The sequence below is a fragment of the Penaeus vannamei genome, chromosome 22 (genome assembly GCF_042767895.1).
Source record: "Penaeus vannamei isolate JL-2024 chromosome 22, ASM4276789v1, whole genome shotgun sequence".
Classification (NCBI taxonomy): domain Eukaryota; kingdom Metazoa; phylum Arthropoda; class Malacostraca; order Decapoda; family Penaeidae; genus Penaeus; species Penaeus vannamei.
The window spans coordinates 8,879,973-8,892,472 of record NC_091570.1 but is presented as its reverse complement, the minus strand read 5'-3'; the positions used below and the strand labels follow the sequence as shown (position 1 = coordinate 8,892,472).

The window sequence follows — 12,500 nt, the reverse complement described above, 5'->3', positions numbered from 1 at the left end:
GAACAAAACAAGAGAAAAAAAACCCTCAAATATGACTATAATTCTAATCCAAGACAAGCCAATCTAATCCACTGAAGCTGTCAACAATGAAGGCAACATGTATAGCATGACTTTAAAACCAGAACGAAACGAGGAATACGTTTAGCAAGAAATTCTAACACATTCGCAATTTGCAATCATGTGGAGAAATGTAAACTGGTATACATATATATGTATATATATATATATATATATATATATATATATATATATATATATATATATATATATATATATATATATATATATATATATATATATATATATATATATATATATATATATATATATATATATATGTATATATATATCTATATATCTATATCTATATCTATATCTATATCTATCTATCTATCTATCTATCTATCTATCTATCTATCTATCTATCTATCTATCTATCTATCTATCTATATATATATATATATATATATATATATATATATATATATATATATATATATATATATATATATATATATAAACACACACTAACGCACACACATAGACACACATATACAGACATATAACACACAAATAACTCACACACATTCTTCATATACACATACGTTATCATTATTGTGTCTTATACCTAACCATTTATAGTTACATATATGCACACAGTGTATACACATCACAACCATACACATTAACACACACATACGCATATACATTAATACACACGCACACATATACACAGTTATAAGCATATATACGCTCATAAATAAGCATCTACAGAGACAATCACACACACACACACACACACACACACACACACACACACACACACACACACACACACACACACACACACACACACACACACACACACACACACACACACACACACACACACACACACACACACACACACACTACTTACTATTATCTGTTGTTGGAATCCCAAAAGTTCCAGGATCGTCCAGCTGATTCTCTGAAAAAAACAAAAAACAAAAAAATTAAATAACTCTCTGAAACACATTAAAAAACAGAAATTAACAGAAATTAGCAATCGTAAATTAATCCCCCAGAATGAATAAAACTCCAAATATAATTTTTTTTATTTTTTTATTTTTTTGCTATCTAGACTCCAGAATGCCTATCCACACAGGCACTCGGTATGGCAATGTCCAGTAAGCTTATATTGTTTTGAAAATGCTATTGAAATTTGCAGTCTGAGTAATGGGACAACTACATTAACTCAGTACACTCCGGGTGAGTTGCCTTTCCCCAGAGAGCCATAACAATGTGCATTATTCAGCAATAACTTGTCTTGCAAATTCTTGGGGTATTTGAATCCCTTTAGTTAAGTCGTTTCCTTCAACACTTCTTTTTACCGCTGCAACAGGGAATTTCGACGATTTATTGTATTTACAAGAATCAGGTATATATATATATATATATATATATATATATATATATATATATATATATATATATATATATATATATATATATATATATATATATGTGTATATATATATATATATATATATATATATATATATATATATATATATATATATATATATATATATATATACACATGTATATATATATAGACATACACACACACATGTATATATATATACAGATATACACACACACATGTATATATATACACACATAAATACATACACAGATATATATATATATATATATATATATATATATATATATATATATATATATATATATATATATATATATATATATATATATATATATATATATACACACTTCATAATGGCAGCAACAGCAATGATAGGAATCCCTATAGCAACCTTACTTTGACCCAGCAACCCTTAACTGACCTTTGACAGTGAGTGTGACCGCGCGGCTTATCTTGGGGTCAGAGTTCACCTGGCACTCGTACACGCCGCTGTCCCTGAAGGTCGTGTACTTGATGTGGAGCGTCCAGTCGTCGGAGTTCTCGGGGTGGAGGACCTGGAGGTGGAGGAGAGAGAATGGTGAAGAGGTGGGTGTATGTTGTCCTCGAACTGGATAAGTATTGTGATCTGTGTGGATTTCTTTCATTATTGTTATTATTAGTGTTATTATTATTGTTATCGTTTTTATTATTATCATTATTATTCCTATTATCATCATGATCATTATTATTACTATCATAATAATAATTATTATTATCATAATCATCATTATTATTATCATAATTATCATTATTATTATTATCATAATTATCATTATCATTATTATTATTATCATATTTATCATTATCATTATCATTATTACTATTATCATCATTATCATAACCATCTTTTATTGTTCATTTCATGTTATCCTTATCATTTGCCCGGGGGGGGGGGGGGTACGTAATTTAATATTTGTATAATCGAAAAATATCGAAAGCAAGTATGAAATATAGATTGTGGGATAAAAAATGATAAGTATATAAGAAAATACAGAAGTAAATAGAAACAGATAGGTGTTGATAAATGACTGAGAACGCCAGAGAATCAGATATATAGATATATATATAGAGAGAGAGAGGCATAGAGACAGACAGAAAGATATCGATAGAAATACATAGAAAGATATATAGACAGAAGACAGATAGATAAATAGAACGATATATAAATAAATAGATACATAGACAAACAGACAGATAGATAGACAGATAAATAGGTAGAGATAAATAGATAGGCAGATAATTAGAGAAAAATAAAGCATGTGACAGGAAGATCATTAGAGAGACAAAGAGATCTAAATGCTTTGTTTATAATTACTGAAGTGTGTTCATCAACGCGGTTTTATATTTAATTCACTCAGGGAAATGATACAAAAACAACATCACTCATTATATTATGAAAGAATCATCACCGAAGGGTCCTCAACTACTTTTTTTTTTGTGTGTGTTTGTGAGATCCGTTTTGTTTATCTTTGATAATTGTGTGTTTATTGGGCGAACTTACTTTAATGATCACTTCTTTGTTGTATGATTATCTTGTTCGGAAAAAGACTGTTTGATGTATAAAACGTCGAGTATTTTGTTGCTGTTATCGTTTTTGTTATTTTTATTAATAACTGAAGATTAAAAGACGGTTATAGATTAATATATCGCTTGACAAAGCTCTCAAACAAAGCATTCGGGGAAGGAAAGGAAAGAAAGAAATGAAAAAAAAATGATAGAAAATAGAAGGAAAAACACACGAGAAGAAAAAAAGAAAGGGAAAAAATAAAGAAAGGTAAGATAAATAGACAGAAAAAGAGAGAAAAATATTCATTTCAAATATAGTTTAGAAGAGAGAGAGAGATAGGTAAAAAGATCGATCGATGGATAGATAAATGGATATATATATATATATATATATATATATATATATATATATATATATATATATATATATATATATATATATATATATATATATATATATATATATACATTATATATATATATATATATATATATATATATATATATATATATATATATATATATATTTATGTAAATATATATAGATAGATAGATAGAGAGAGAGAGAGAGAGAGAGAGAGAGAGAGAGAGAGAGAGAGAGAGAGAGAGAGAGAGAGAGAGAGAGAGAGAGAGAGAGAGAGAGAGAGAGAGAGAGAGAGAGAGAGAGAGAGAGAGAGAGAGAGAGAGGGAGAGAGAGAGAAAGAGAAAGAGAAAGAGAAAGAGAAAGAGAAAGAGAACGAGAACGAGAAAGAGAGAAAGAGAAAGAAAAAGAGAAAAAGAGAGAGAGAATTAGAAAGACAGACGAAATAAGCGATGCAATTTTAGTCCGTGTTCAAATGGACTTATGTTCTACGCGACCATAATCTTGAACGAACTGAGAACCGGAAACGAGAGGAAAGTACATAATGGCGGGTCTGTTTTGGTTGAAGAATTGTCAAGACTATTCCCCGAAGGAGAGAGAATTCGTCTGAAATGCGTTCACACTCTAACACAATCACACTCGGGAGACAAAAATAGTTAAGCATGTAGTAATGGAAAGCTAAAAATATGTAAATATAGATATACATGGACGTATAAGCACGCATAGACAGACGTATACACATATACGCTCACACGCTTTTGCACACTTACGCACAGACTTACAGATAGACAGGCAGACATATTCACACACACGCACTCACATACACACACACACACAGATACACACACACACACACTCACACACACACACATACACACACACAAACACAGACAGATACACACACACAAACATAAACACACACACACACACACACACACACACAAACATACACACATACACATACACACACACACGCATATACATATGTTCGTGTTTGTGTGCGTTTGTGTTTATATGTGTGTATACATGTCCCTGGGTTACGAAAGAAGCAGTTCAATAGCCTATGTTGGTATTGCGTGTTGGAAGCAAATACAGCGCTTGCATGTGTCCCGTTATATCACACAGTACATGCTTGACAACATAAATCCCGAAAAAAAATGATGGGATTAATGGTTGAATAATGGCACGGCAACATGACAAAATCGGAACTTCAGCCATTAAACTTTTTCCTCATAAGTTTTTAACTAGTGTCCGATCCCCCTTCCCCTCTCCCCTACTCCTCCTCCCTCCTCCCTTCCCTCCACAAAAGGTACATTAAAATCAATCAATATACACGACAAAATGAAATATTGACTCATGTTAGTTTAATTATTTCATTTAAGAAGGACAATACCAAGTACTCCGTATATGGACCGAGAAGTCTAATAATTTTAAAACGACATCATGTGGTGTCTTATAAATAAATAAATAAATAAAGGAGAAGAAGAAGAAGAAGAAGAAGAAGAAGAAGAAGAAGAAGAAGAAGAAGAAGAAGAAGAAGAAGAAGAAGAAGAAGAAGAAGAAGAAATACTCGCGTTTGACGTCGCGAGATTAGGGATTAGCTTTGACTTCTGAGATTAGTTCCCTTCTAAGATTTAATGTGGAATTGAATCTATTTCGGGGAGTTATTAAGATTATTAAGATTGTCAGTGCGATATCCCTTTACATGTAAGAGGACTACGCAATATGTAAATCATTGGCTAGATTTTATGGTTATTTGTCTATTTTTTTGTAAAACTATTTATCAAATTTTCTAAATCATTTGAAAAAATAATATAATGCGCTTTTCTTTCCCATTTCATACCCAACATGCAAGTAAAATGAGAAAAGAAAAAATAAACAAAACAAGAAAAAACACACACACAAAAAAGAAAAAGCAATGAGAGTGTTACATGACGACCCGCATCCAGAGAATCATATCAAAATCCTTTTCGGAATAACAGCGCCAACGAACATGTTAAAGCGAACAAGCCGTTCTGATTAGCCGTTTCCTCCTATTGCAACATCGCTAATATACTACATTCGAAAACAACAATGTATTGATGCTCCTCAACCTCGAACCGCGAGCTGCAGGTTCTAAAAGCCGTTCCTCTAATGGAGATAGGAATAACACATATGGATTTCGAATCCATGAGGTATATATAATTCGTACGGATAATGCTAGTTGTCTTGTCAGTCAGGATTCGATTACGATATTAGGGTCTAATCTAATTAGCAGAATCTCTACCGAATGCGAGATGTATTGTGTGCGAGTTGGATTGAATCATATACACATTATATTGGGGTTTAAATTTCTAGCAAGATATACAGGTGGCCTTTTGACCGACAGCCATCCATCTCCTTAAGCAGTTGTGCAATATTACAGTCTCTTTCTGCAACATTAGGGCGATGGAAAGCACTAACATTCAGAATCAATAACTCTGAACTAACTCCAGGAAATCAGCGCTAATGTACAGTAATTTGTAAATCGTTATGCTTAGGGTGAGAATAATGTCAATCTCGGGTTGTCGTCCCGTAGACTTATCACACATCCCTTAGGACGCTGAATCTCGCTCTTCGCCAGATCCAGATCATATAAGAATGGGACAACACTAAAGCGAAAGAATAAAAACAGAATCAGATTATATTAGAATGGGACAACACTTTAGCGAAAGGATAAAAAGAGAAACAGGTCATATAAGAATGGGACAACACTATAGCGAAATAATAAAAGCAGAACCAGGTCATATAAGAATGGGCCAACACTATAGCGAAAGAATGAAAACAGAACCAGATCATATAAGAATGGGACAAAGTTACAGCGAAAGAATAGAAACAGAACCAAGTCATATAAGAATGGGACAACACTATAGCGAAAGAATAAAAACAGAACCAGATCATATAAGAATGGGACAAAGTTACAGCGAAAGAATAGAAACAGAACCAAGTCATATAAGAATGGGACAACACTATAGCGAAAGAATAAAAACAAAACCAGATCATAGAAGAAGGGGACAACACAATAGCGAAAGAACAAAAAAACAGAACCAGATCATAGAAGAATGGGACAACACTATAGCGAAAGAATAAAAAACAGAACCATATTATATAAGAATGGGACAAAGTTACAGCGAAAGAATAAAAACAGAACCAGATCATAGAAGAATGGGACAACACTATAGCGAAAGAATAAAAAACAGAACCATATTATATAAGAATGGGACAAAGTTACAGCGAAAGAATAAAAACAGAACCAGATCATAGAAGAATGGGACAACACTATAGCGAAAGAATAGAAACAGAACCAGATTATATAAGAATGGGACAACACTATAGCGAAATAATAAAAAAAGAACCAGATTACATAAGAATGGGACAACACTATAGCGAAAGAATAAAAAACAGAAGCAGGTCATATAAGAATGGGACAACACTATAACAAAATAATAAAAGCAGAACCAGATCATAGAAGAATGGGACAACACTATAGCGAAAGAATTAAAAAAACAGAACCAGATCATAGAAGAGTGGAACAAAGTTACAGCGAAAGAATAAAAAAACAGAACCATATTATATAAGAATGGGACAACACTATAGCGAAAGAATAAAAAACAGAACCATATCATAGAAGAATGGGACAAAGTTACAGCGAAAGAATAAAAACAAAACCAGATTACATAAGAATGGGACAACACTATAACGAAAGAATAAAAACAAAACCAGATTATATAAGAATGGAACAACACTATAGCGAAATAATAAAAAAAGAACCAGATTACATAAGAATGGGACAACACTATAGCGAAAGAATAAAAAACAGAAGCAGGTCATAGAAGAATGGGACAAAGTTACAGCGAAAGAATAAAAAACAGAACCAGGTCACATAAGAATGGGACAACACTATAGCGAAAGAATAAAAAAAAAACAGAACCAGATCATAGAAGAGTGGAACAATTTTACAGCAAAAGAATAAAAACAGAACCAGATTATATAAGAATGGGACACTATAGCGAAGGAACAACACTATAACGAAAGAATAAAAACAGAACCAGATCATAGAAGAAGGGGACAACACTATAGCGAAAGAATAATAAAAAAAAAAACAGAACCAGATTATATAAGAATGGGACAACACTATAGCGAAAGAATAAAAACAAAACCAGAATATATAAGAATGGGACAAAGTTACAGCGAAAGAATAGAAACAGAACCAAGTCATATACGAATGGGACAACACTATAGCGAAAGAATAAGAACAGAACCAGGTCATATAAGAATGGGACAACACTATAGCGAAAAAATAAAAAAAGAACCAGATCATAGAAGAATGGGACAAAGTTACAGCGAAAGAATAAAAAGAGAGCCAGATTATATAAGAATGGCACAACACTGTAGCGAAGGAACAACACTATAACGAAAGAATAAAAACAGAACCAGATCATAGAAGAATGGGAGAAAGTTACAACGAAAGAATAAAAAAGAAGAAGACCTTTTCCACCGATACGCGTAGCCACGAGCGAAATACCGTTAGTGATAGCCCGAGTGGGATCGGATTCCATTTCACACGATCACAAAGTTACAGCGAAAGAATAAAAACAGAACCAGATCATATAAGAATGGGACAACACTATAGCGAAAGAACAAAAAACAGAACCAGATTATATAAGAATGGGACAAAGTTACAGCGAAAGAATAGAAACAGAACCAGATCATATAAGAATGGGACAACACTATAGCGAAAGAACAAAAAACAGAACCAGATTATATAAGAATGGGACAACAGTATAGCGAAAGAATAAAAACAGAACCAGATTATATAAGAATGGGACAAAGTTACAGCGAAAGAATAGAAACAGAACCAGATCATATAAGAATGGGACAACACAGTAGCGAAAGAACAAAAAACAGAACCAAGTCATATAAGAATGGGACAACACTAGAGCGAAAGAATAAAAGCAGACCCAGATCATATAAGAATGGGACAACACTAGAGCGAAAGAATAAAAACAGAACCAGATCATATAAGAATGGGACAACACAATAGCGAAAGAACAAAAAACAGAACCAGATTATATAAGAATGGGACAACAGTATAGCGAAATAATAAAAACAGAACCAGATTATATAAGAATGGGACAAAGTTACAGCGAAAGAATAGAAACAGAACCAAGTCATATACGAATGGGACAACACTATAGCGAAAGAATAAGAACAGAACCAGATCATATAAGAATGGGACAAAGTTGCAGCGAAAGAATAGAAACAGAACCAAGTCATATACGAATGGGACAACACTATAGCGAAAGAAAAAAAAACAGAACCAGATTATATAAGAATGGGACAACACTATAGCGAAAGAATAAAAACAAAACTAGGTCATAAGAATGGAACAACAGTATAGCGAAAGAATAAAAAACAGAACCAGGTCACATAAGAATGGGACAACACTATAGCGAAAGAATTAAAAAAAAAAAAAAAAAAAAACAGAACCAGATCATAGAAGAGTGGAACAAAGTTACAGCGAAAGAATAAAAACAGAACCAGATTATATAAGAATGGGACAACACTATAGCGAAGGAACAACACTATAGCGAAAGAATAAAAACAAAACCAGATCATAGAATAATGGGACAACACAATAGCGAACCAGATCATAGAAGAGTGGAACAAAGTTACAACGAAAGAATAAAAAGAAGAAGACCTTTTCCACCGATACGCGTAGCCACGAGCGAAATACCGTTAGTGATAGCCCGAGTGGGATCGGATTCCATTTCACACGATCACAAAGTTACAGCGAAAGAATAAAAACAGAACCAGATTATATAAGAATGGGACAAAGTTACAGCGAAAGAATAAAAACAGAACCAGGTTATATAAGAATGGGACAACACTATATCGAAGGAATAAAAAAAAAAAAAAAAAAACAGAACCAGATTATATAAGAATGGGACAAAGTTACAGCGAAAGAATAAAAACAGAACCAGGTCACATAAGAATGGGACAACACTAGAGCGAAAGAATTAAAAAAAACAGAACTAGATCATAAAAGAGTGGAAAAAAGTTACAGCGAAAGAATAAAAACAGAACCAGATCATATAAGAATGGGACAAAGTTACAGCGAAAGAATAGAAACAGAACCAGATCATAGAAGAATGGGACAACACTATAGCGAAAAAATAAAAAACAGAACCAGATCATAGAAGAATGGGACAACACTATAGCGAAATAATAAAAAAAGAACCAGATCATATAAGAATGAGACAAAGTTACAGCGAAAGAATAGAAACAGAACCAGATTATATAAGAATGGGACAACACTATAGCGAAGGAACAACACTATAGCGAAAGAATAAAAAGAGAACCAGGTCATATAAGAATGGGACAACATTATAGCGAAAGAATAAAAACAGAACTAGATCATATAAGAATGGGACAAAGTTGCAGCCAGAGAATAAAAACAGAACCAGATCATATAAGAATGGGACAACACTATAGCGAAAGAATAAAAACAGAACCAGATTATATAAGAATGGGAGAAAGTTACAGCGAAAGAATAAAAACAGAACCAGATTATATAAGAATGGGACAAAGTTACAGCGAAAGAATAGAAACAGAACCAGATTATATAAGAATGGGACAACACTATAGCGAAGGAACAACACTATAGCGAAAGAATAAAAAGAGAACCAGGTCACATAAGAATGGGACAACACTAGAGCGAAAGAATTAAAAAAAACAGAACTAGATCATAGAAGAGTGGAACAAAGTTACAGCGAAAGAATAAAAACAGAACCAGATTATATAAGAATGGCACAACACTATAGCGAAGGAACAACACTATAACGAAAGAATAAAAACAGAACCAGATCATAGAAGAATGGGACAACACTATAGCGAAAGAATTAAAAAAACAGAACCAGATCATAGAAGAGTGGAACAAAGTTACAGCGAAAGAATAAAAAAACAGAACCATATTATATAAGAATGGGACAACACTATAGCGAAAGAATTAAAAAGACAGAACCAGATCATAGAAGAGTGGAACAAAGTTACAGCGAAAGAATAAAAACAGAACCAGATTATATAAGAATGGGACAACACTATAGCGAAGGAACAACACTATAGCGAAAGAATAAAAACAAAACCAGATCATAGAATAATGGGACAACACAATAGCGAACCAGATCATAGAAGAGTGGAACAAAGTTACAACGAAAGAATAAAAAGAAGAAGACCTTTTCCACCGATACGCGTAGCCACGAGCGAAATACCGTTAGTGATAGCCCGAGTGGGATCGGATTCCATTTCACACGATCCCGCTGCCGTTGCATTGGGTTGCACGGCTTGATTGAGTGTTGCATCTGGCAGAGTGTCACTACCTGTCACACCGTGTTTATCAAATTTAGCGTTGACAAGACTATCACGCCAGATGATTACTGACAAGATATATCCGTGACGTCAGATGCTTCGTTACGTGTGTGATTCGGTTCGAGGGTCGTTGGGTGAGGGGGAGGGGGGTGAGGGGGAGAGTGGGATGTCTGTCAGGATGTCTGCACCGGAATTGTGAATTGTGAACGTGGCGGAGGAAGGAAGGAAGGAGGGGGAGGGGGAGGGGGGAGGGTAGCTCAAATATAATCGGTGGTGAGATAATGATTTTCTTGTTCAAAACTTGTTTGAGTTGAATCATCCTCCACAGGGAGGAGTTTGGGTTCTTTACCCTATCTTCCCCTTTCCCTTCCTTGTCTGTTTGTCTGGCTCGATTTCCCTCTCTCTCTCTCTCTCTCTCTCTCTTCCCCTCTCCTCCCTTCCCCCATCCCTCCCTCAACCCCCCCCCTCTCTCTTTTCCTCCCTCCCTCCCTGCCTCTCTTTCTGTGTGTGTGTGTTAACTTCATCATTCTATTCGTGTCTGTCTTTTTCTTTGTATGTCTGTACCTCCGTCTCTGCATGTATGCCTGCTCTAACTGTTTCTTCCTTTGATCCTCAACCATTTTACGACCCAACTTCTGATAAAATAAGATAAAAACGCAGAAAGAACAGAGAAAGGAGGAACAAAGAAAAAAGAGAGAAGAGAAATAAAAAGAAAGCATTACAAACTTCTCATAAAAATGAAAGGAAAAAAAAGAGAGGAAATCTTTAAGCGTCGTATCAAGCTTAGTCCACAGCTCTAAAGGGGAGAATAAAGAATGTCTTTTCTTCGGGTACAGCTTCACGGTCAGCGCCCCAGACTGACGAGGAAACGACCTCCCGACTAACAAGCGGATCCTGTTCTCAACTTCTATTCATGGCTTCAGATTCCTTGCTATTTCCAAACGGCGCTCCTTTGTTTTTCCTTTCGTGGGATTAGATACCGAGGAAGAGATTACGATTGGGGGTTTGGAATCGTGCGACCGTATTTTTAAAAAACTTTTTGAGTATTGCTGTACTGTTAAAAAAGTCCTATCTGCTGTGCCAAGTTTTAGACAAACACTGTTTTAAATCAGCGTGAATGGTGATACATTATCGAAGAATGCATAGGAATCTTTCTATTGTATCTTCCCCATGTGTACCGTCATTTCATAAGTATATACTGCACAAAGTTTCAGATAAAAGCGCAATTATGAAACAGTATAACAGATCAATTATGATGAAAGGCTCTTTCTGTTATATCCTCCCATATTACAAAAAAGTCGAGTCTACAAAGTTTCGGATGAAATACAAGGGGGAGGATAAGAGTTGCAACACCTTGACAGAAAAGATATTATCCACGAGATTACGATAATACTTCGGGGGGCTCTCTTTGCTCTCTCCTCCCGGGAGTACCGCCATATCATAAGAAAAAAGCCCCAACATCTCGAAAGTTTCTGATAAGGGGGGAATGGGATGGGGGGGGGGGGGGGGAGACAGCAGTTACACGGAACCTCACAGAACCTCCTCCCGCTGTGGTTAGGAAGCGGAGGGGGGGGGGGGGAGGGGAAGGGGAAGACAGCAGTTACACGGAACCTCACAGAACCTCCTCCCGCTGTGGTTAGGAAGCGGTGAGGGGGGGGGGGGGGAGGGGAAGGGGAAGACAGCAGTTACACGGAACCTCCTCACAGAACCTCCTCCCGCTGTGGTTAGGAAGCGGAGGGGGGGGGGGAGGGGAAGGGGAAGAGAGCAGGTACACGGCCC

The 12,500-nt window shown here is 35.0% G+C and overlaps 1 protein-coding gene across 1 annotated transcript in view; it reads right to left on the bottom strand.

Moving 5' to 3' along the window:
- LOC113805411 (zwei Ig domain protein zig-8) overlaps nt 1-12,500 on the bottom strand; it is a 117,286-nt gene that overhangs the window by 26,937 nt on the left and 77,849 nt on the right. The window contains exons 5-6 of the mRNA XM_070137008.1: nt 1,851-1,983; nt 920-970 (exon numbers count right to left, since the gene is read on the bottom strand). Of these exons, the coding sequence (XP_069993109.1) occupies nt 920-970; nt 1,851-1,983 (184 nt within the window). The remainder of the gene's footprint in view (nt 1-919; nt 971-1,850; nt 1,984-12,500) is intronic.